The sequence below is a fragment of the Prionailurus viverrinus genome, chromosome D1, assembly GCF_022837055.1.
Source record: "Prionailurus viverrinus isolate Anna chromosome D1, UM_Priviv_1.0, whole genome shotgun sequence".
Lineage (NCBI taxonomy): Eukaryota > Metazoa > Chordata > Mammalia > Carnivora > Felidae > Prionailurus > Prionailurus viverrinus.
In genome coordinates, this window is record NC_062570.1 from 9,731,244 (window position 1) to 9,755,815 (window position 24,572).

At 52.5% G+C, this 24,572-nt stretch overlaps 1 protein-coding gene across 13 annotated transcripts in view; it reads left to right on the forward strand.

The window, feature by feature from the left end:
- The first annotated feature begins 14,966 nt into the window (after positions 1–14,966).
- Positions 14,967–24,572, forward strand: part of LOC125146655 (uncharacterized) — a 35,595-nt gene continuing 25,989 nt past the window's right edge. For 4 of the 13 annotated variants that reach the window (XR_007144830.1, XM_047823365.1, XM_047823368.1 and 1 more), the window contains exons 1-13: positions 14,968–15,749; positions 15,909–16,030; positions 16,721–16,948; positions 17,229–17,564; positions 18,003–18,383; positions 19,450–19,620; positions 20,038–20,195; positions 21,543–21,683; positions 21,996–22,113; positions 22,279–22,505; positions 22,700–22,825; positions 22,960–23,152; positions 23,848–23,970. Coding sequence is in view for 12 of the 13 variants with exons in the window: in XM_047823365.1 (XP_047679321.1) it covers positions 15,670–15,749; positions 15,909–16,030; positions 16,721–16,948; positions 17,229–17,564; positions 18,003–18,383; positions 19,450–19,620; positions 20,038–20,195; positions 21,543–21,683; positions 21,996–22,113; positions 22,279–22,505; positions 22,700–22,825; positions 22,960–23,152; positions 23,848–23,970 (2,404 nt within the window). In the remaining variant the exon portion in view is untranslated. Of the gene's footprint in view, positions 15,750–15,886; positions 16,031–16,720; positions 16,949–17,228; positions 17,565–18,002; positions 18,384–19,449; positions 19,621–20,037; positions 20,196–21,542; positions 21,684–21,995; positions 22,114–22,278; positions 22,506–22,699; positions 22,826–22,959; positions 23,153–23,847; positions 23,971–24,572 lie in introns of all 13 variants that reach the window. The other 9 variants (XM_047823366.1, XM_047823367.1, XM_047823374.1 and 6 more) reach the window with 9 other exon arrangements.

Consider the following 24,572-nt stretch of genomic DNA (forward strand, 5'->3'; position numbering starts at 1 on the left):
CCTGCTCAGGTCATGATCTCATGGCTCATGAGTTCGAGCCCCAAGTCAGGCTCTGTGCTGACAGCTCAGAGCCTGGAGTCTGCTTTGGATTCTGTGTCTCCCTCTCTCTCTGCCCCTCCTCCACTCACTCTCTGTCTGTCTCTGTCTCTCAAAAAAAAAAAAAAAAAAAAACATACTCCATTCTCACTGGACATTGCCCTGAATTTCTAGCATACGTTCCTAGTAGCACTTCTGTTCCTACATGTCTACCCAACCATCAGAAACCTCTGAATGGCATAGCAAACACTCGTTCGAAACCCCAAGTTGCTGAACTTGAGGGAGAATGGGCTTCCCCTGCCTGCAGTGCTGGCTGGGCGCTGTCTGGTCAGCGTGTGTGATCGCCCCCTCTCCCACCCACTCCTGCCCTGGGAGGGCAGCTAAGCCTCTGTGGTCAGGACCCCAGTGAGGCCTCCGGTGATTTGCATAGAATCACACACAATGCCGGGCACAACAAAGCCACTCCACACAGCAGAGCCCGCTCAGCTGAGTTTAAGGTTTAATCTCCTTAATACAAAAGTTTCTGCTTTGCTTCGGACCAGTCTGGGATTCTTGCTCATGATGCTAAACAAATAATCACCCTTTATGCCCCTCTGGAGGCTCTGCCCTGTGCATTGTGGCCGCACAGACCCCGGTTGTTGTGGTTTATGGGCTAGGCCTGCACCTGCACTGTTGGTGTGAGATCACCAGGCTCCTAGTGGTGCTCTTTAATGGGAACCGAGCGCAACAGCAGGAGGCAGAGCCAGGGAGAGGGCACCAGCTGGGGGGCTGCTTGAACCCCTGGGCCAGACACCGGCTCTAGGCTTCCCATCCTGCATGGTCCCCTTTTCTTCCCCTCCCAGGCCAGTTTTCCAACCTACTTCAACACTTCAGCACTAGGGGTATCATACGGCTAGCCCAAGCAGAGAGCCTCCAGGATACCATTTTTCGAAGAGATGCTCAGGACTTTTAGTCTCGGCCATGTCATTTTGAGAATGAACCATGACCCCTGTCTCTTATATTGATGCAGGATTTGGAAGCTGATCATCAGAGAGGTGGCCTAGATGGGGGCACCCTTGGCTGTCTCGGTTCCCTGTTGCTGTGTAACAACCCCAAAGCTGGAAGCATAAAACAACGATCATTTTTATTACGTCTCACAGTGTTGGAGTCTAGAAATTTGCTTCGGGCTCAACTAGGCGATTCTTCTGCCCTATGTGGCATCGGTGGGGGTTACTCTGAGGTAGTCAGCTGGAGAAGAGGCTGATGTGGGAGTCAAATGATTCTTCATGTTCAGGTCTTAAGCCTTAGTAGGTGCAGCTGGAAGGCTTGGCTTGGCTGGGACTGGTGACCAAAGGGCCTACTCGTGGCCTCTCCAGCATGGCTGTCTCAACATAGTAAGACTCCTTACATAGCAGAGCAAGCCTCCCAGATAGAATGTTCCAAAAGAACTACATGGGAGCTGCAAGGCTTCAAAGGGCTTGGGCTCAGAAATCCCAGCATCTCACTCCTGCCACATCTTATTGGTCGAGCAAATTCAAGAGGAGGGATCATGCAGACATCTTTAACGTCTCCTTGTCAGGAGCTGCCAACCCCACCAGGAACACTGTCCCGGGCACGAAGGCTGCACAGCTTCGCCTTGCAAGTAGAACTTCACGGTTACCAGGCTGCGCACCACAGCTGCTGGCATCATTCTCACTCTTTCTCCCAGAGACTCAGGCAAACATCCCACCCCTGGCCCCAGTGCAGCATCCCCAGCTGACCCGCTGCTTAGTCTGTCCTCCACCTGTTTTGGCTGCTGGCGGGGCCTCTGGGGTTTTTTGGCTGCTGCCAGACCTAGAGCTGTCTTTTTCCGGTTTTTGTTCGCAGACGGCTTCAGATGGGAGATAAGGAAGTGTGAGTCCATTTTTGCTGAGGCAAACATGCTACCACAAGATGGGATGGCGGGGAGGGGGGGTAATGCTCCAGACCTGAAGTCCTGCCTGGCCCTTGGAGAATAGCTCCAGCAGCAAGTCCCTGCTAAGGGAACGGCTTGTCTCTGTGTCACTGCTCTAAGGCTCTCTGGGAGTCGGAGGCGGGCCCCAGGGGTGTGGGGGGCGAGGAGAATGGGGGAAGGGGCAGTGTTCTATCTGCCGCACCACCTAGGCACTGAGTCCCATCGACACCAAGCAACACCTGGTCAGACAGGCTCCAGCAGACCCATCTGGCCGGAACCAGATGCCCTTTATCCAGCTCCCGGCTGGGAACAGCAGGTGTCTCTGGCAGGTCAGTCTTTGCTCCAGGAGCAAGGGTGTAGGTCACTTAGACTAACACCACACACAAGTCTTTTTCATTTTCTTCATTAATGTGTTGCAAATGCAATTTTGAAATACTGAAGCCACACAAAAAAGAACAAGGAATGCAAAAACAAACAGTCGCGCAAGCACCCCCAACTTAAGAAATAAAACGTTACCAACACTGTTGAAGTTCTCCACGCCACAGGGCTTAGGGAAACAACCATGGGCACCGCCCACCCCCCCCATCCCCTACTCCTGACAGAGTTTATTAAAACATCTGGATGGGTTTTAGGGGCGCCTGGGTGGCTCAGTCGGTTGGGCGGCCGACTTAGGCTCAGGTCACGATCTCGCGGTCCATGAGTTCAAGCCCCGCGTCGGGCTCTGGGCTGATGGCTCAGAGCCTGGAGCCTGCTTCCAATTCTGTGTCTCCCTCTCTCTCTGCCCCTCCCCTGTTCATGCTCTGTCTCTCTCTGTCTCAAAAATAAATAAAACGTTAAAAAAATTTTTTTTAAAAATCTGGATGGGTTTTAAAGAGAATGAGTGTGTAACAGTGGACCAGCATATTCTTCCTTCTTTGAAACCTGGCAATAAAGAAAAAAAAACAAAAATAACTTCCCCCACCCCCCAAAAAGGGAAGGGGGAGAGGCATTGATGGAGAAGAAGGAAGGTTGGCATCAGCAATCGCTCTCTATCCAAACGAGGACCACTCTTTGGAGCCCCAGTCAAGGTAGATTTGATAAGAGTCTGCAAATGGATTATAGAGAATGTAGACCCTTCCTTCAACCCTGAGCTCAGAGACTTCCCAGGTCCCATAGTCCGAATTAGGAACTAGTTCCTTAGGGGTTCCTCAGAAATTGGCTATATGTCTCTATGTCCATCTAGCTCCCACACTTGACCATAAACTCCATGACTGTACATTAACATTTTTGATCTCCCATGAAGTTCTTGTGCAGAGTCAGGACTCTGTTATTGGCTTGAATGTATAGTTAATTCTTAGGAAACCTCTGTGGTTGATGGGCAGGGGAAAGGAGACCTAACAGAAAAGGGAAGGAAAAGTGGCTGAAAAATAAGAGTCTAGAGCACACCAGGCCTTGGTTTCTATTCCTATTCCTTCCTAAAAGGAACCAGGGCTCCTGGGAGAAATGGCTGATTCTGAAACTGGGGAAGGAAATGTACAAGATGAGCCCCAGGCATCTAATAGCGCCGGAAAATAAGGAAATGCTTTAAGAAAACAAAACCCACAATGATGGATTATGTCAAAGGACTCAGGAGCCAGCTGAAAGAACTCCCAATGGCTAACATTGGGTCGTTTGGAGGAAAAAAAAAAAAAAGCTTTCAATATCCACGAGTCCATTCTGACCTAAGTAAACAATTGAATAAATAAGTAGGGGAGAAAAGGCACATCTCCCAGGAAGAAGAATTCCGTATACTTTGTGTAGATGCTCCACCATCAAGGAAGTGGAACATGGTTCTCCCATCCCCTCCAAGGAACATACTAAGGAAAGAAGAAAAATAAGAACAACTTTCCAGTGGAGAAAACCTGACAAACATGCCCTCAGCCAGGTGGCCAAGGTCAACATCAACTGTGATACGTCATGGCCATGGTATGCACTCTTGATGTGAAGTGAAGTACACATCACTCCACCCCTGTGAGCGTCCTCCCTCAAATCCATAATTCCAGCCTAATTATTAGAAAAACATCTGACAAATCCCAATGGAGGGACAATCCCCAACGTGCCTGATGAGTCCTCAAAACCACCAGGGTCATCAAAAAGCAAGAAAAGTCTGAGAAACAGTCACAACCGAGAGGATCCTAAGGAGACCTGACAAATATAATATGGGACTCTGGAACAGAAAGGGACATTTGGCTATAAAAAAAAACCAAACAAACAAACAAACAAACAAACTAAGGAAATCTGAACAAAGTATGGACTTTAATTAACCATAATGTATTGGTGTATTTGTTCCGACAAATACATCATATTAATGCAAGATGTTAATAATAGGGGAGACTAGATGTGGGGTATATGAGAACTCTCTACATGTCTTTGCCATTTTTCTCTAAGTCTCAAACTGTTCTAAAAATTTCAGGAAAAATCAGCATCTTCCAGGAAACAAACAAACAAACTTGAGTAAAACTGTAAAAACAGAGGGGAAAAAAATAAGAGATAGAAAGGACTTCAGAGTCATGGAAGTGAAGAAGTCCCCAAACTGTCAGAACCAGTGAGGAATCAGGTAAAATCTAACTCCAGCTAGATCTAGAAAGATCTAGACCAGCTGAGAGGCACTGTGGGGGGGCCTCAGAGAAGGTAGCTTTAGGAGTCAGTGAACAGGGAAGTCGGAGAGTTCAGGGACACAGTACAGGAACCTGAGAGCAACAAATACAGACCAACTATCAAAGAGTGTGGTCTTTAGGGATAGACAAAAACCACAAGATTTGTCATGAGTACCAAGAAGAATGGTGCATATCAAAGCTCCTTACAAACTTTGCTACTTAAAGTGTGGTGACCACCACCGTATCTTAGCTTATGCGAAATGCAGAATCCTGGGCCACACCCCAGATCACCTATAGTACTGAATCAATCATTCAATACCAAGAAAACACATCACCCAATTTAAGAATGGGCAAAGAACCTGAATGAACATTTCTCAAAAAGAAGACCGGTATGTGAAAGGATGCTCTACATCACTAATCATCAGGGAAATGCAAATCAAAACCACAGTGAGACATCACCTCATACCTGTTACAATGGCTGTCATCAAAAAGACAAAAGATAAGTGTTGGTGATGATGTGGAGAAAAGCGAACCCTTGTACACTGTTGGTGAAAATGTAAATTGATACGGACATTATGGAAAACAGTATGAAGTTTCCTCAAAAAATTAAAAATAGAACTACCATAGGACCCAGCAATCCTACTTCTGGGTATTCACCCAAAGGAAATGAAGTCAGTATGTTGAAGAGACATCTACGCTTCCGTGTTCATTGTAGCTTCATTCACAACAGTCAAGACCTGGAAACAACCCAAGCATCCTTCAGTGGATGATGAATGGATAAAGAAGATGTGGTAAGTACGTATGATGGAAGATTATTCAGTCGTGAGAAAGAAGGAAATCCTCACAATTGTAACAACATGGATGAATCTGGAAGACATTTAGCTAAGTGAAAGGAGCTAGAGAGAGGAAGATAAATAGAGTATTATCCCACTTATATATGGAATCTAAAAAAAAAAAAAAAGTTTAACCCATGGAAGCAGAGAGTAGAAGTGTGGTTACAGGAGCAGGAAGGTGGGGGAAATAGGAAGTTTGGGCAAAATGGTAGAAAGTTGCAGTTACATAAGACAAATAAGTCTACAGAGCTAACATACAACATGATGACTATAGCTAACAATACTATATTAACTACTGCACATATGCCGAGAGAGTTGACTCCAGGTGCTCTCCTCACACACACAAAAAAGAAATTATAACTATGTGAGAAGTGATATGTTAGTTAGCTTGATGGTAGTAATCATGTCACAATACATATGTATATCAAATCATCATGTTTTACGCTGTGAATATATACAATTTCCATGGTTTAAATGCATATATAAAAGAGAAAACATGAATGCAAATTAAATTAAAATTAAAAGAATTCCAAGCGACTGGCAGAAACAGCAAAATGTTAGGAGAATGATAACATCAGATGTTAATATTAATTTCCGCCAGAATAACTAAGATACTGATGCTAATTTACACACACATCCTCCATCGCAACTACGTTTCCTCTTCTCGCTCCATTCAACCCACCACTGCCAACACCACCATTTCCTGCAAGATCACAGTGCCACCTTCTGGAAAGACTAGAGAGGGATGACGGAGCCACTCAGGAGAACAGAGCAGAGGACAGAGGCGATGTGCAGGGCAGGGGGTTCTCGAGGACCTCACAGGGAAGGGGCTTTGCCAGAAGATGCCACCCTGGGCCGTCCACCATGGTAATCACTGGCCACGTAGGGCCACTGAGCACTTGAAATGGAGCTAGTCCTAGCTGAGATACGCTGTAAGTATAAAGTGGTTCCAAAGACTTACTATTGAAAAAAAGAATGTAAAATTTCATATTAGGAATTGTTATACTGATTCGGTGTTGAGGTTATATTTTAACACGTTAGGTTAAATAAAATACGTTATTAAAACTAACTTCACTTGTTTCTTCTCAGTTTTATAATGTGGCTACTGGAAAACTTGAGATGACATATGTGACTTGCTTTCTATCTTTATTGGACAGTACGGCTGTAAGCTGTGTTTTACAGAATATAGATTCCCAGGGATCTTAATGTCCTCTGCCTCAGGTACTTCTCTGAGGAGCCTCTGACCCTGCAGCTCGGTAATTCTCCTTCGGACCTCAGCTCCGCAAACGGCATCCGGTTCACGGAGGTATCCGCAGCCCCAGGAAAGAGCCTGGTACAGAGTAAGTGTGCACGAAATCCCTGCAGAATGAGCGAATAAATGTAGAAGTGAGTGAAGTGCCATCGAGGAGAGGGACAGCTTGTCTTGAATGGGTGCATCTCTTTTTAGAGGCAACCAAGTCACAAAGTCATTCAGAGTAAAATTTGGTGAATTAGGTGCGACAAATCAAACCAGATACATATGTATTATTTTCAAAGCCAAAGCCTGATTACAAAGTCATGCAACAAATTTTCTTAAGGCTCTCCCGACCCAGTACTCCTCAAACTTGGAGGCAGAGGTCTTACTTACGAGCTGGGTGGCCTAGAAAGTTCCAGAGTCCCAGGTCCCTTTCTTTTGCAGCCACACCTTAGCCATTAGAACGTGCTTCTGTTACACTTTATAGCTCTCCAAGCACTTCCTCACCTGTTAGCTTGATCGATTTTCAAAGCCAAGTAGTATTATTTATTATCACTTTTTTCCAAGTGATAAGTTAACTGACTATCTAATTTCCGAAGGTAATTAACAACGAGGCCAGGCCTACACCTGGTTCACGGTTGTTCTCAGGGCTCACTGCCCGTTTTACACTTTCCAGGTATTTTGTATTTGCATATTCTTTTCTTTTCAGTTGATTTAAGTTTATTTCTTTATTTTGAGAGAGACAGAGAGAGCATGAGTGGGGGAGGGGCGCAGAGAGAGGGGAGAGGGAGCACGGTTAGTGCGTAGAGCCCGTTGCAGGGCTCGAACCCTCAAAACCGTGAGATCATGACCTGAGCCGAAATCAAGTCAGATGTTTAACCGACTGAGCCGCCCAGGCTCCCCACTGTATGCATATTCTTTAAGAGCTTTTGACGGGATGTGTGAATCTGTTAAAACTTTGCATCTTATTGGCCCCAGTCTTCTTATCTGTAAAGTGAGAAGATACAATTAAATAATCTCTAAGGGCTTTTCTAACGCTAAAATCATGTGGATCTCTGAAACTTGGCTGTACGGGCACCAAAGACAGAAGCCTGTGTCTCATTCGCCTTGCATTTTTCCTGCAGGATTTTACACAGGGAGAGGGCTTAAGTGAGGCTGGCTGGCTTTGCCTTGCCCAAGGAGGAAGCTGGAACATCCTTTGTTCTCACTGAGCCCACTTCTTTTTTTCTTAATTTTTTTCACGTTCATTTATTTAAAGAGACAGAGACAGAGCATGAGCAGGGGTGGAGCATAGAGAGAAGGAGAGAGAATCCCAAGCAGGCTCCATGCTGTCAGCGCAGAGCCCGACACTGGGCTTGATCTCACAAACTGCGAGATGATGACCTGAGCCAAAATCAAGAGCTGGATGCTTCAACGACTGAGCTACCCATATGCCCCTGAGCCCCGTTCTACGCGCGCGCACGCACACACACACACACACACACACACCACCAGTTGCCCTAGGAAGGAAAAGGCCTATGGAGAAACAGATAAGAGGATATCTTATATCTGAGCTGTCTGGGCCAAAGGCGCCCAGAGGATCCGTATCTCAGATTTCATCTTCATGAAGTATTCAGCGAGTGCTCCCTGGAGCCTCTGTGAGCGGGGTTTCTCTCTGCAGGCAGATCCCTGTGCCCAGATCTCTCTGTACCTCTCCCATCCCTATCTCGTCCTCTCCCAGTGTTGCTGTCACTGGGTCTTTGCCGTGTCCCAGCACGGGGTCTTTGTCGGTGTCTTTCTCCGTGTGCATCTTCCTCCAACCTGCATGTCTGCCTCTCTCCCTGCCACCATCGCCCCTGCCCAGGAGGTGGGGGTCCTACCCTTTGGCACCCCAGGGACATGGGCCCGCGTGGCTCTCTTCTGCTTTACCTTCCAGAGCGCCATGTGCCTCGGCAGGGGGAATCCTCAGGACTGCGGGAACCAGACGTCCAGTGCAGAAGAGGCACACCAACCAGGGTGCCCAGAGGGTAGGGTGTGGGGCTGAATTTGCACCGGAAGACTTGGGGATACAGTTAAGGAGTGGGGAAAGAAAAACAGCTATGAGGGGAGATGTTGGCTTACAAAACACCTGGGCGGGGGGTGGGGGGTGGGCAGAAGCCCCGAGTGGGGAAAGAGAATAGTCTGGGGTTTACCCGGAGCCTCTGGGGGGAGTCACCTGCGGACTGGCAGCTCCTGGAAGGTAAGTCTTAGCACTGACTGCCGTGCACCCATCCCCCTACAGGTAGGCTCTGCCCTGGCCCACCACCTGCCCCCTGTCCCCCTGGAACTTTCCTCTCCAGAGAAGGTCCCCACAACACCCCCCTCTGCCACCTCTGCCCTCGAGGATTCTTCAACTCCTGGCCCGGCCAAGATGCCTGTTTTCCCTGTGGTTCGGAGGCCACCCAGCCGGAGGAGGGCAAGGACACGTGTGTCTGCCTGGGGCCTGGCCGAGTGTTCCAGGTACGTTTTCTGGCGGTGGGACCCAAGGACGCGCTGCATTTCCAGGACTGTTTTGGTCAAGTTCAGCTCCGGTGTAACCTGACCAGGGTTAGCTCACATTTCCAAGTGACATTTCCGTGGGGTAAGATGGCCAGGCAAAATACAGGCTGCCCACTTACACCTGAATTTCAGATAAATTAGATAATTGCTTAGCATAACGTGTCTCAAATATTGAATGAGACATACTTATACTAAAAATGTATTTCTTGTTTATTCGAAATTCAAATTCAATGGGGTGTGCTATATTTTTACTCACTAAATCTGGTAACCCTACTTAGAGGAAAGGGTAGAGTTGTCCTCCATCATGACCACTCCCAAATTACACACCCTGACCCAGATCTTTCCCCTCGAACTTTCCCTGTAAGCCAACAAATAACACACGTGAATCCTTCCTTTCCTGAAATTCCCAAATCTTTTTGACCGAGTGTTAGCACCAGCTGGACCCTAACCAGCATGAGCTGGTAGCCTTCCCCTGTCACCTGACGCCTCTCCAGCCCTGGTGAACCTTTAATTCCCCTCCCCCGCCTTTACCTTCTGGCCCATCTCAGGCAGTGTCATGGCCAAAGGGGTGGTTCACCACAACCAGGTAGCAACCAGCCATCCCTCCCTCCGCAACCCACAGCCCAGCGATGGGCAGTGCCCCTGCCCTCCAGGCTACCAAGATGTTGGAGAGCCAAGGGGCTGTGTCCAGCGGGAGCATAAGAACTGCAAAGATGGGGCCACCTGGAACCAGGAGGGGTTGTGTTTGACCAAGGACCAGTGGAGCCACCACTGTGCCCACGAGGTAGGAGGGGTCTATATAGCACACCCCCAGCTCTCCTGGCCCTTCAGCCGACAGTTCACATGCCCAGTCCCCTAGCCTCTGGGCTCATTCCACTGCCCCATCTATGGAAACATGGACACCTGTGCTCTATGCTCTAAAGCTGGAGAGTTGGGGGGACCCTCCCCCAGAGAGGTGTCCCTGAGAAGGTTGAGTCTCTGTGCAGGTGTGTGCCACACCAGGAGATGCCCACGGCTATGACGCAGGCCTGGGGCTCTGTCGGTGCTGGGGACAACGCTCAAGTGGAATGTGTGGTGCCCTGTGCCTAGAGGGACAGAGACACGCCCTGCAGCTCAGTTGCTCTGATGGCATCCCGCAGGTCTCCATCACTGAAGGCGCCGGGAGCCAGGTACAGTGCCCGAGGCCCAGCCCCACGCTGAGCAGAGACCCAAGGAGCCAGCGCTCGTGGCCTCCGCTTCCTCAGAAGGGGCGTGTGTGACACGCCTGTGCACAGGGTCCTGGCACCTACTCACTGAACCCCATCATAGGCACAATGTCTAGTGCCAGAGCAAAGGCCCCAGCGTTGATTTAATTTCATCCTGCAAAGCTCCTTGAAGAAGTGATTTGTTCATGAAGGAGGGGGGAACTATCTCGGGAATCTTCCCACGTGGGTGAAGGATAGCATCCGGATGAGACGTTCTCAGATCACTGGCACCGCGTCCTCCCTCCATCCCTATCAGGACGCGGACAGCGCTCGGGGGAGGCCCTGTGCTTGCCCCACCTCCCCGTGGGGCCGCCGTGTCCCTCACCAGGCCTTACGGGAAGACCTGACATTAGGCCTCCTCGTTCCCAGGAATTTTACCTCCTGGACAGGCCTTCCCCACCTCGTGCTGTGGGCCATCCCTGCAACTTGGACCAAAGTCAGAAGCCCGTCCCTCTGTATGTGGTCAGGATGGACGGTAAGACCACTGCACAGGGGGAGGCCACAGGCTCAGGACCGCACATGGGCGATCCTCGCCCTTTTCCGTGGCTCCCTCGGGCAGAAGCTGGAGGGTGACACCTCACAAGGTGATCCCTCGACTTTTAGAAAGTTGAACCCAACCATGTTCGAAGCAGGAATGGACAGTTTCTGTTGTATCCACGTGCTAGGCCCTGCGCGTTGAGGGAGATCCCTGCCTTGTTCTAGGGACTGGGTTCCTGGGCCTGATCAGACCAGGTCGTGCGCTCCTGCGTTCCCTCGGCCTTCTCGTCAGAGATCCCAGGCCCCCAGGACACGATGCAGGTGAGCAGCGCCCCTGACACTTGTTGGGTCTCCTCTCCCGTCTCCACCGGCAAGAATCTGCCTAAACCTGACTGTTATTCTTCACGTTCTGTACCTTGCTTGCCCAGGAAATTCTAGGGAAGGACATCTGACCTCCTCTTGGTCAATGAGCCTCAACTCCACACACCGTGGGGATCTGCCGCCCCCAGAGCCAGGCATCCGAAACCCCACCGTCTGCCTCCAGATCAATGATACGCTTGTCTTCCTGGTGACCCGTGAGCATTACCCCGAGTATGACCTGTGAGTGTCCAGGGGACACAGCCCTGCCACCATCGAAGTATTGGAGATGAGACGCTCCTATGCCCGTAGCCGCCTCCAAGAGACAACATACCGCCTCCTTTCTCTGTCCCCAGGGGCCACTTCTACAACACACTGGGGGGATTTGACTGGGGGCGCCTCCGGGCCCTCGCTGAGGAGTCCCAGCTCCAAGATCAAGAACCCTACCTCTTTCTACAGCAGTTCCAGGAGCCTGGGGTCTATGTCTTTCGTCTGAGCAGCAACAGGCATCGGAAGATGGTTTGTCTGTGATGGTTTGCCTCACTTAAGACCCTAGCCCATCATTTCCCCCTTGCCTTAAAAAATACTGCTTCATAATCATTGCAGACAGATCCCCAAGGAAGGAGATGCCCAGGTTGTCCCTATCAAAGCTTCAGGCTCCCCCAGTGCTAACAGATAATTCTGGGGGTGCCAAGCGTTCACTCCAACACGTGCCGTATAAGGAGGGGAAGATCGTGAGGATGAAAATAGCCCAGGTGTCCAGACATCTCTCCCAGCCCCCTGCTTCATTTCCCCTCCTCCACTCCCCGCTCTTTCATCCTGAAGGCACATACCCCGAGCCCATCTACACAAGCTTGTACCCGTGTGACCTGCATATGAGGCCACCACCGATCCAGGTGCACTGACTTGGTCACACACAGAATTTAGCATCTCATCCTGTCTGCGCAGCTCCTAAGAGGCTGTGCTGACCTTGCCCCAGAACGTGCAGACAGCTGCTCAGTTGCTTCCTGTGAATTCGTGTCCTGGGAGAAACTCAGATTCTGCTCCCCTGAGGTATGCACAAAGATCTGGACTATTTGGTTCATGCTGACAGGCCCGGGGTCCCGCTCCGTCCCCTTGCCAGTCTCTGGCAGACGGTAGGACAAAGGCTGAACAGATTTCTTTCTGCCCAGTACGTCCGCACCCTCCCGCCAGGGGGCCGATGCTTTGGAGAAGGGCCCTTTGCCTCCACGACTCCTGGGTATCTCATCCAAACTGGCATTGCCAAGATCCCCAGGCCCCCAAAGAGGTCTGACTGGCCGGAAGTCCTGGGGGAGATTGTCCTGCTCCTCGGGTTCTGCCTGCTTCTGTCGGTGAGTAAAATGGACAAGTGACCTCTGAGCCAGTGGGCAAGACTGCCTCTCCAATTCCACAGAAGTGGGTCTTCAGGTGCCCCTTTTGCGGTAGGCATTAAAATAGTTACTAAGGTGCAAAAGTGACAAAGGCACAGCCTCAGGCCTCTAGTGATCAAAGTTCCATCAGGAGAACATAGACAAGGAAACAAGTGAATGTCAGGAAACATTAGGGCACTATAATGAAAGCGTGTCCAGGGTGCCCGGCTGCACGAAGGAAGGAGGTGAGTGTCCTCCCGTGGGTCAGGATAGACTTGTCAAGAGGTGATTCCTGAAAGAGGCTTGAAACATGAGACGTGGAAGAATGCGGTCCCTGTAGGAGAAAAGGGGTTGGTGAGCTGAGGGCTGGGAGAGTAATGGGCTAGGGAGGAGGGGTAGGGATGAGGGCGGGAGTATTATGTGTGAAGGCGCAGGGGCATGAAACAACATCCACCTGCTCAGGGAGCCAAACACGGGGGTGCAAGCACAGAGATGAGGCTGAAGCTGGGAGAGACCAGAGAGACCGCATGGTCCCATGGGCCCTGCTGGGCAGTGGGGGCTCATTAAACCTTTTGAGCAAGAGAAAAACTCTGGTAAGACTTTTATTTTTAGTCTAGCGATGGGGTGAAAGATAGAGATGGATTAGGGAGGAAAACCACAAAGAGAGAGACTGTTGGAATAGTCCAAACAAGAGAAGATGAGGCACTCCCTAAGTGTGGCTGAGCAGGGACCTCGCTCCTCCCAGTCGTCAAAGAAGATGCTTCCCCCCGTCCTTCGCATGACCACATTATATACCGTGTAGATTCAGTGTCACCGCCTGAGCTGGGCCAGGAAGGCCACTCCCAGCCCCACCTTCAGGAAGCATCAGCAAGGATACAACCTGGATGCCTACGTTTCCCCAAGACCTGGGATGACATTGGTGAGGAGGGGCCCATCACACCAAGACTCTGATACCCCCAGGGTTGGCAGAGATCACGGTGAGTGACGGAAGTGCCAGAATCCCAGAAGTGTCCCCAAACCCAATTGGCCAGATCCTGCTTCCTTTTTCCATGTTCCTAGATTACTCAGTGTTCCCTTCTCCTCCATTCATTTATTCATTTGCTCCGTAAATATTTATCGAATGCCTATCGTATGCCAGACACTGCCTGATTCTAGAAGTGCACAGTGTGAAGGGGGGTAAGGACATCCAAATCAAAGCTTTCCAAAAGAAAAGTAACGTAACCACATACAAAGTGCCCAAGTTAGAAAATTCTACCTAGAGAAGCAAGTTGCAGAGGCATTGATGCGTCACGCTGAGGTGTTTCACCTTCTACCCTTGCTACTCAAAATATGGTCCTCAGATAGCAGCCCTAGAATTTGTTTGTTCCTCTCCAACTTAAATGTGGTTATGAATTACCTGGGGATCTTCTCCTGCAATGGGTCAGAGATGGAACCTACAATTCTGCTTTGCAGTTTTTTAATTTATTTTGAGAGAGACCGAGACAGCGCTAGTGGGGGTGGGGCAGAGAGAGAGGGAGAATCTCAAGCCTGCTCCGCGCTGAGGGGCTTGAACTCAGGAAGCCGTGAGATCATGACCTGAGCCCAAATCAAGAGTTGAATGCTTAACCAACGGAGCCACCCAGGCACCCCTAGAATTCTGCATATTTAACAGGGTCCTCAGTAGAGCTGGAGCTGCTGGTATAAGGACCACACTTTTAGCTGCAAGACTATGTCTAGACCATTGATGGTCGGCAGGAAGAAGACAGTGGAGATCTGCAGGGAGCCTCATCTTTGCCTTTCAGGATAATCTTGTTTCCCTTCCCCTGACAGGGGGGCGCTGGGAGGCTGAGGAGCAGGTAGACCTGGAGTGGTTTGACCCAGAACGTTTCTTTGCGATCCTGCTCAGGCAGTCTGTGTCCGTGACAACCAAACTCGGCCAGGCCAAGGAAGAGGTAAGTGGGAGCAGCTGGAGGAGTGGGGCTGGAAACGCATCTCAGAAGGGAGCTAGTTGCAGGGTGTAGGACCTGAAGAAATCCTCCATCTACCCATAAGGAATCAGGAAAAAGAGGAAAGTATAAGGGAAGGGAGGCAGAAGATTTCAGATTGAATTTAGGGCTGATTTTACGAGATCTGGGGGGCCTCAGATCAGTGATAGGGAATCTATTAGGGCCACTTCTGGAGCCTCTCCCATCCCCATCCCAGGTCCTCGGTTGCGCAACTGGCATGAACAAATTCAGGCCGGTGGGTGACGGGCGTTGGGAGCAAAACAGAGCACACTTGTAGTCCAAGCATCTTAACTGGGCCAGCGGTCTGTGCGTGCCCGGACCTGCCTGGGCTGGTCTTCACCATTCCTTCTGAGGGTCTCCGGGCCGTGGCGCCCCTCCACCAAAGGGCAGCAGAGGGCGCTGTGATCAAAGCAATGAAAGCGATCGCGTGGCTTCTGGAGCAAATTCACAGGTGAACTCCGCCCTCTCGCACAGCTCAAACTCCTGTGCCTCAGACTCCTGAGTGAAGCCCGTTCTCTCCGGCAGCTGTGGGGTGCTGAGCGTCGCATCCCAGCCTCTACTGGCCGGCTTCTGGGGAGCCCCTCGAGCGAGCTGCAGCAGGTTGGGATGCGTTCACACCTTCCCGTCCGGTCCCTGTGCCCAAATGTGACTCTTGGGTCTCCCTGAGCCCCGGCTCTAATCCTCCCTCCCCCCCACACCGCCCCCCCACGCCCCCTCCAGCCTACCTTCTCCCCGCCCCGTGACCCCTCTCCAACTGCCCCAGGGCTCTTAGCCCCACCCCACCCCCCACCCCTGGGGCTTTGTCACCCCTTTGCCACTGCTGCAGGGCCTGCCCAGAATGTTCTGGAGCAAGCTGGGTGTCCGAGCCCTGGGCTGCTGTCCCTGGCGTCTGCAGCCCTGCGGGCAAGCAGGCAGTGTCGTCTCTGACCCCAGGCTGCTGAGGCTGCTGCCAGGGCCGCGGAGGAGGAGGCGGGGCGCAGGGGGCGCCTAGCGGGTCCGTACGCAGCAAGCCTTAGTCACCAGCTGAGGCTCCTCCGCCAAGACCTCCGTGCCAGGCAGGAGCAGTGGGCCTCCTTCTGCTCGGCGCTGATGGCAGCTCGGCGGCTGCTGAAGGCACAGGCGGGCTCCAGGCCAGCCAAGTCCTCCCAGGCTGGGCCCAACCCCGAAGGGTGTGTATCCACTGAGGCTGAGGCAGGCGTGATGAGATCTGGCTTAGGGGAGGAGCGAGGATGGCTTCGCGGGGTCCCGAGCCGGCCACGCCGCCGCCGTGTCCTTTCCCCATCCCAAACTGCGCTTCCCCTTATAGGCCTACCCCTGTGGCCCTGCAGGGAAACCCCCCAGCTGGATGCCGTGCTGAGCCACCTGTCCCAGGCTGTGCTGCAGGAGGGCCACCGCCTGAAGGCCTGGGGCGTCCTGGGCACCGGCACTGGGGCAGAGCTGCTGCGGCCAGGTGCGTCCCGCTCGGGTCTGGCAGGGCTCCCCAGGAAACGGGGCGCTGCGTTCAGGGCAGCAGGCCCCGCAGAAACGCGGTCCCTCCCCTAAGACACCCGGCAAGGGAGGAGGGGAGGAGAAGGGCATAGCAAAGTGGAAACCCCCAAAGTTGGGAGGGACTTCCTGTGCGGTGCCCCGGGCAAACGGCTGTGCTGCAGAAAGAGCCTCAGAAATGGGAAGGACAGAGGAGGAAACCAGCAAAACTACCACAAAGCGTAGCTTTACATCTAAGGGAGCACTTCTTGAGAGCACAAGCCTGACACATGGGTGCAAGAGGCCACATTTGGAAAATGCTGGACTTCCGGAAGTGAAGGGTGGGAAAAGGATCCTCTTGGGTTCTCTGTGGCCACTCCGAGTTCAGGGAGTCCCCAGCCCCATCAGGTCACCCCACAGGCTATCAAGACCATTTTCCCAGAGTCCTCCCGGGCACTGCCAGCCTGCAATACGATGCTATCGCAATGTCACGTCTTCAGTGGGAGAGCATGCCCCGCACTCAGCAAAAGACAAGATCCCCTGCCCTCTGGGAGCACTTGCTGTTGGGCTGTGCATGGGGTTCTTACCAACTCCTTCCAGGCACCAGCCCAGGGAGCTCCCAACCCGCCCCCTTGGCCTCACACCCAGGGCTGAGCTGTTGTTTGACTTCCCGCAGCCTCAGCAGGCCCTCAAGGGGGCGCCGATGACATCCGTGTGAATCCGGTCACCAAGCTGATGGTCCCCAGCCCCAACTGTGCAATGCTTCCCGCCAGTGGCCATGCAGGGTCCATACCTCCTGGCTACTTCGTCCACCCTGACACCGGGAGGGTGCTGCCTGAAGCTGGAAACCTGGGGTACGATCTGCAGGGAGCTACCCTGGTGCCCACCACTGACTTCGGTTCCGGTGAGACCCTGACCATTAAGTAGCACCCGCCCACCCAGCCCAGGTCTGCTGGTGCCCTCTGGAATGAACCCCCAGGGGGCACGGGGCAGGGAGCAGGGCTCTGTCCTTGCACGGTGGGGTGTGATGACGAGCAGAGCAGTAAACGCCTCCTCCCCCTCCTCATTTGAGCATTGTGGCTGCAGAGGGTGCCGGTTGGAGAGGGCAAAAGAAGGCTCTGCAGGGCTGGGGCAGGGAGGCCGACATGTCAAGAGGACCAACACCTCCCTGTCTCCCTGTCCAGGTGGCGTCCGAACGTCAGAAGCTGCCATCCTCCCCTATGTGCCCTACCCGACCTGCCCCGCCACAGGGTCCCCTCCAACCGCCCGCCTGCCTGTCCTGCAGCCACGAAGGACGTCACAGATGGGGGCTGTCATGACAGACCCTGCAACTGGCATCGAGGTGCCCGTGCTGGCTGTGACCCTGCACCCTCAGACGAGGCAGTGGCTCGCTCTCGGGGGCACATACTGCAACCCTCTCACCAAGACCTTGGCCCCTCTAGAGCTGGGGGGCCCCATGGAGGATCCAGTCACTGGAGGCATCTCGCCAATCCTGGGAGTCGGGTTGGATGAAGACACAGGTGTCCTGTCAGCCTCAGTGCTGTGCTCCCAGCCTCTCCTGTCCGTCCTTGGCCTCCCGTTCCCCCTGCACCCTCCGTGCTCCGGTCCAGGCTGCAAACTCCACCCCAAACCCCTCTTTCCACCCTTCCTCCTCACTCTGCTCTTACCCCACCCTCGTTCTGCATCCCGGCTTCGCTGGCCCTTCCCCATCTCTAGCACGGTGTCCAGGGGGGAAAGAGACCCGAGCTGGCTCTGCAGTAAAAGTAAGGGGAGGTTTTCAACCAAGAAGGGGCATTTGCTCCTCCCACCACCTCTCTACCCCTCGGCCCTCTCCCCTTCCCCCATCGTCTAGTCCCCCACGCCTGTCGCTTACTGTGTGCAGGCCCCGGCTCTCCTTCATTCCTCATATCCCTGCATCTCTGCTCAGACCCCTTCTACCTCACCCTCTGGGGTTCCAGGTCAGGTGCTTGCCCTGGGCGGGCTGCGAGACGCCTCGGGGAACCTTATGCTGCCTGGCGACAGCTTCGAGGAGCCACTGAGCAGGAAGACAGTCCGGCTCCAGGGAGCTGCGCGACAGGAGGGCAGGACAGTGCCCCACACGGGAGGATCACAGGCCCTGCTGGATGCCAACGTGCTGGTGGCCCAGAGGCGAGTGCTTGCTGTGCTGCGCAGCTACCAGGAGAGGCCAGGGTCAAGGATGCAGGGGCTTCTGGAGGCTGCCATCAAGGACATGAGACAGGCACTGGCCTTGAGTCTGCACCATGTCCTGCAGCAGGCTCGGAGACTGGAGCGGCAGCTGGAGACAGCAGGTGGCATCGCGGCCAGCGGAGGAAGGCTAGGTACCTGTTCACCTAGACCTAGCTCTCAGGCCCTGAAATCCCAGGCCCCGGCTGACCGGGTGCTTGGATACTCACATCTCATTAGCTCAGGGACAGGACTGCAGCCTCACGGGTCAGGTACACACGGGACCAAGGGAAGAGAGAAGGGATGTGATGACTTCATGTCCGACCCCATGAACGCTCGGCTTGAAATCCGCCCTCTCTCGCCAACCCTGCTGGGTCTTAACGTTATGTTTGTAAAGCGTATATCCTCTCGTTATTTCACAGGACTCCCAACACCATAATGTGTTATAACACGCACTTTGCACTGAGGAGTCTGGGCGGTTCAGGGAGTTTAGTGACTTGACCAACCAGGGTCCTACAGCTAGTGAGCTGCACAGCCAGGCCTGGGTCCTTGCCTCCCCTCTCTCCCTTATTCAACCATAACCTCCAGCTTCCCATTCATAAACTCAGGAAAGGAGTCACCCCTGCCTCCACCTCCCCTCTACCTCTCCTAATACGAGGACGAGGATGGGCAAGGAAAGGAAGTAGGAGGGACATCTTCCTGGAGCTTATCTCACTCATTCTTTCTAGAAGCTTCTGCCCATGATGTGACAAAAAAGAACCAGGGTGTGGGGACAGAACTGACTTGAGTTTGAAGCTCTGCCCCACCATTTATTAACTCTCTGACTTAGTTTGGGCAAGTTATTAAACCTCACTCTGCTTCTGTTTTAACATCTTTAAAATGAAAATGAAAATAGTATATACTTCAGAGTTAGTTGTACACCCAAACAAAATGTAATATATGTGGACTTCCTAGCTCAGATTTCTGGTATATAGAGAGTGCTCACGAATACTTGTTTCCTTCTTTTATCTTTTTAGTGTGGCCTGGAAATTGTTCTCAGCTTCTCAAAAGTCCTGTCGTCACTCACTTTCTTCATTCTGAATTCAAAATGCTAAGCTGGGCCCAAAGGAAACAAATGCAGTCTTTCTAGGGAAGCCTCTATGGTCAGCGTCAGGGATATAGCTCTTTGAGCCTGGAACTTGACCCTCCACTCCCCTTCTCTGCCCCCTCCCCTTGTCTTAGGAATGATGTGCTATCCAGGGACAGAGCTGTGGGTCCCAGCCCTCTATGGGATGGAGATCCCAGACCCTGAGGGCTCGGGGCTCATGGTGCCCATCCTGGGCATGGAGACTGATAGAAATTCTGGTGACCCCACACCCCTGGCGGGTTCGATGGAAGATGCGGATGGCAAAGGTAGGAGGGAACTGGGGACCTGCAAAAGCCCCAGGGGGATCTGGAATGTGACTTAGCCCCGGGAAAGAAAACCCTGGAAAGCTCAGGAGGGGTACCCCCAACCCATTTGCTCAGGAACCACAGAATAGGGCCATTCCAATGCCTCCACTAGGGCTACTGGGACCCAAAATAAAGTGCTCAGAGATTCCAGAACCCCAGGACCACAGGTCATTTATCCCCCACTGAGAAAACTGGGTCCTTTCCAAAACCAGCACTTCAGAACCTCACCCTCAGGGTCTGTGGTCTCCAGGAAGCTCTCCAGTCCAGATCAGAACCTCTCAAAGGGCAAAAAGGGTTCTAAGGGCTCCTTTGGCTCCATTCCAGCCTTGTCTACCTCTTTCAATGACCACCCCTCCCATCTTTCCCTCTTTCCCACAGGTCTTGTCCCAATCTCGATTGGGGCTCAAGCCATAGACCCCTTGACTGGGGAACCTGGTCCTGTCATTGGTGCTCAGACAGATCCCTGTTCCGGAGTGGTGGTGCCCATTGTCCAGATGCTGGAGGCCCTACCTCGGGGAGTGAGTGACCCCAGGCTGGTATGTAGGAGCAGTTTATGCTGTAATATGCAGCTGCGTATTAAATACTCTCTATGTTCCAGGCACAGTGTTGGGTGTTGAGATACAAAAATACTAGACAGGGCTCCTACCCTCAGGAAACTGGCCGGCTATGGCTTCCCTCCATGATCATGGTTTGTAAGGGTGTTAAGGGAGCATTTAGCAGGGGGCATCTAAATCACATGGAGGCGAGCTCAAGGAAAGCTTCCCTAAAAGGCAACACTTGGGCTGAAACCATGAGTCAGAAATGGCCCCAGCGGCCAGCAAGCCCAAGGGTGGCCAGTGTGAGACCACAACATTTCCAGGAGAGTAAGGGAGGTGTTGGGGCCAAGGCAGCAGGGGAGGCCAGTGAGGAAGGGAGGAAACAAATCACAAATAACCCTGGGTGCCTGGCTGAGGCCCAGAGATACGACTTTATCGTGAAAGCCATGGGGAGCCACTGAAGGTTTCTAAGTAGACATGTGATATGATCAGATACGAATATTCTTAAGACTCTTACATTTGGAAAACTTGGCATGACACAAAAAGAAAATAAATTACTCGTAATCCTACATTTTTAATGTATGTAAATGAAGAAGCACGACATCCCTCTTCCTCATTCCTGTTATCCCATCTGCCATCAGTAGCCCCCCACCCAGACACTACTCCCCTCACCCCCGTCTCCCACAAAATGCAGCCACTATTAACAGGTTGGCATACCTCCTTCCAGACATCTTTATGTGTGGGCCTGTGTATATATAGTCAGCATTCTAGAAAGTTCCCTCTGGCAGCAGTGCAGAGGATGGAGGGGAACAGGGCCAGGCTAGAGCAGGAACCCCGTCGGGAGGTTATTGCAATAATTCAGCCCTTGGCAGGCCTCCACAAAAATGGAAATAACTTAGGGTCCTCCTGTTATGTTCTCAGCCTAGTGCATTTAAGGAACAAAGGTGGATATGCTGTAAAAGATTCTCGCTAGAAGCCAAGACATTTTGATTGTAGCCCCGACTCACAGTTTCCCAGATGAGTATGAAGGGGTGATAGGAGGGGATGAGAATTTCCTGCCGTCATGCACCCACCTGCCCTGGCCTCCCAAGAGGAAGGTGGGAACAGGGGGCCAGGTGGCTCCAGAGAATCCGGGCATTGGAAGGAGCGAGAAGGAGACTGGGAACTTGAAGAAGTCACTTGGTTATGATTTTTCCATCTACAACCAAGTCGACCGCCTCGCTAAGCTCAGTCACGGACACCCGGGGGTGAGGGAGGCCCGTGTCTGGAGAAGCCCGGGATCATCAGCCAGACCCCAGGCCACGAGGAAAAACCATGTGTGAGCCTAAAACAAGCTGGATGTTGCAGCTGGACGCCCTGGAGAAGGAGCTGAGAGCCCGGGAGCAGTACTGGCACCGCCAGGAGCAAGAAGAGGTGCGTCTAGCGGAACACCTGGGGCACCTGAGCCAGGAGCTCCTCTCCGTTCCGGGCAAAGATGCCCAGCGACAGGTGAGGCCCAGAGGTGCCACTTCATGGTCCCCACACAGACCTTTACCCAGACGACACAGGTTTCTTTTGTAAGTGTGGAGCCTTTGTCACGCCTGCTGACAGAAAACATGGAACCCATCGCAGGGCAGACAGAGTCCTGGGATCCTTGGCTCCAGGCCCTAGACTCTGGTCACCCCTAAGTGTCTCAGGACAGAGGAGGAGGAGGAGAAGGAAGACGAAGAGGAGGAGGAAGGGCCAGCATGAGGGGGCCCAGCCCAGAGCTCCTGCCTTCCTGTCCGAGGCCCCTTTCTTTGTGCTTCCTGCCCTGTGTAGCTGAGGGCTGCCGAGGAGGCCTGTGCTGCGCTGGAGTCCTGCCACCTGCAGGAGACTCAGAGGAGAGCCAGAGCCCTGAGCATGCAGAGTGGCCCAGAGCGGGGCCTGCTCTCTCGAGGTGGGACAGCATCCCCTGGGCCCAGATCCCCAGGGCAGAAATCTCGGGAGTGGGGAGCCCCTCCTGCCCTCTGAATGTGCTCACCTCCCAGGCTCCCAGCCAGGCCCTGGCTCAGACCTGGCAGGTGCAGTAAACCACTGTGTCTTTTCTTCTCCCTGTCCCCAGACATGGCTGCCGTTACACGGCTCTTCTCTCTGCCCCTTGCAGCAGACAGAGAGGAGGGGGAGCAGGAGGCACAGGTGGCGCTAGGCATGCAGAGAGTCCTGCAGAGTTTAGGACACGCAGCAGAGAAGCTGGGGCAAGCGGTGGGCCGGCTGCGGGGCCAGGAGGAGGAGACGTGGCTACAGCAGAGTAGGGGTCAGAGCCCCCAGATCTGGAACCGTCTCAGGAAGGTGAGGCTCGGAGGCTGATGAGGGGACCCATGTACAATGCGCGCCTCCTCCTATGTCGTGAGATGTGGTTCTTCAGGGCGATGTAATACTCAGGGATGGGGGTGCCCTGAGGAGAAGTGGACGGGCTGGGAGGGGAACAAGAAGAGAGAGAAAAGCTCTATTTTCATTCGGGCATTTCATTTCCTGTGCTCTAGGTGGTTCAGCATCTCTCTGATGAGTTTCAGGAGGTGGTAAGGGAGAGACAGAGATTTCTCGATCGAGCCCTCGGTCACTTACAGTACCAACGGGAGCTTAGCCGCCTCCACCTCTTGCACACCCAGGTACGAACTCTGGACTCGGCCAAGGAGATCTGCATGTCCAATTTGGTGGGGGCTTCAGCGAGAAGCTCCCAAAGCAGCCACATGGGACAGGTGGGAACCATGCATGGAACCAGGTGCTGACTATTTTGTCCTAGATTGTTGCCTCAGGAGCCCCTGCGTGTTTGGAGAATTACCCTGGAGACAGATTCTATGGAACAGTCACGGCTTCTCTAAGGGACCAGGCGGCTGCCTGCCCACTCTTGATCCCCTTCCTGAAGAGCCTCACTGCAGCGCTAGTGGGAGCTCAAGGTTATGGTCCAGGACCAGAGGATCAGGGGCCAGGAACAGGTAAGGCTGGTCACTGGCCCAGCATTCATTTCTGCCGCCAATGTTGGCCATGTTTTGATAAGTTCTAATAAACCATTAGGGCTTCTGGCCCTGTAAGGGTGTGGTCACAGTACGTTCTTCAGGAGGAATACAGAGAAACCCAACGTGTTAGTTATATATTGCTGTTGCCACAGACTCCCAGAAAATTCTGTGGCTCAAAACCACAAACGTTTTTTATTTCACAGTTACTGTGGGTCACGAATCTGGGTGCAGTTTAGCTGGGGGCCAGTGCCTCAGGGTCTCATACAGGCTACATCAAGGTGTTGGGCCAGAGATGCAGTCATCTCAAGGTTCACCTAGGGAATCAATTCCCTGCCACCTGGACTTCACAGGACAGCTCACAACATGGCAGCTGGCCTCCTTCAGAGCAAGCAAGTGGGAAGGGGCAAAAAAAAAAAAAAAAAAAAAAATGGAAGCCACAGTCTTTCTGTATCCTGATCTCATTACTCGAGCCGTATTTGATTCATTAGAAGTGAATCACTAGGTCCAACCCATACTCAACCAGAGGGGATAACACAAGGGGGTGGATACACATAGGGGAATCATAGGGGCCATCTTACAGGCCACCTGTCACTTGTAACACTACATCTGGCTCTTTCTTATTTAGCCCCAGTCCTGTGCTCTTACTGCAACAACTATCCCCCGTCTCTGTGCAGATACAGATAAAGTTGACATCGCGTGGACCTCACCAGTCTTTTCTACCCTGAAGAAAGTAGACATCTGGTCCCAAGCCCGCAAGGAGGAAGCTGAACTACAAGCACAAGTGCGTCACCAACAAGGTAACCTCCTTTCCCTGTAGCCCCTGCTTGGAACTTTCATGGCGCACTGAATGTGTTCGATGGTGTGACCCCAGGGACTGGGAATGTCAGAATCTTGCGTCACCAATTATCCCTTTCCCCTCACCCCCAACCTAAGATTCCTAAGAGATTTTTCTGTATAAGGAATAACAAATAGGAGTCAAAGTTCCACTGTAATACTAATATGGTCAGTTTCAAAAGGGAATTCCTAAAGGCCTTCTATCTTTCCACTAAACACTGAATCTAAATCTTGGGACTTTACCCCATGCTGGCCAGCCACATGTTACAAGGAGTTAATGGAAAGTGTGAGACGCAGGGAGATAGGCAGAAGACAAAGAAAAGGAAGACCTTGCACCAAAAAGGGACTCCAGATCACTTTACCAATACCACACCTTGATGTTCGCAGTCAAAAGAGAATGGCTGGCCTTGCCCTGAAGAATTAGATCTGTTTCAATCCACTCAGTGCCCAAGTGGAAGAGGATTAAGAGGAGATACCGTATGCCTTTCAGTTGACCACAATGCAAGCCATTAGTCAACGCAGTTCCATAAACATCCTTGAATTTGACCAGGGATCTGCAAACTAT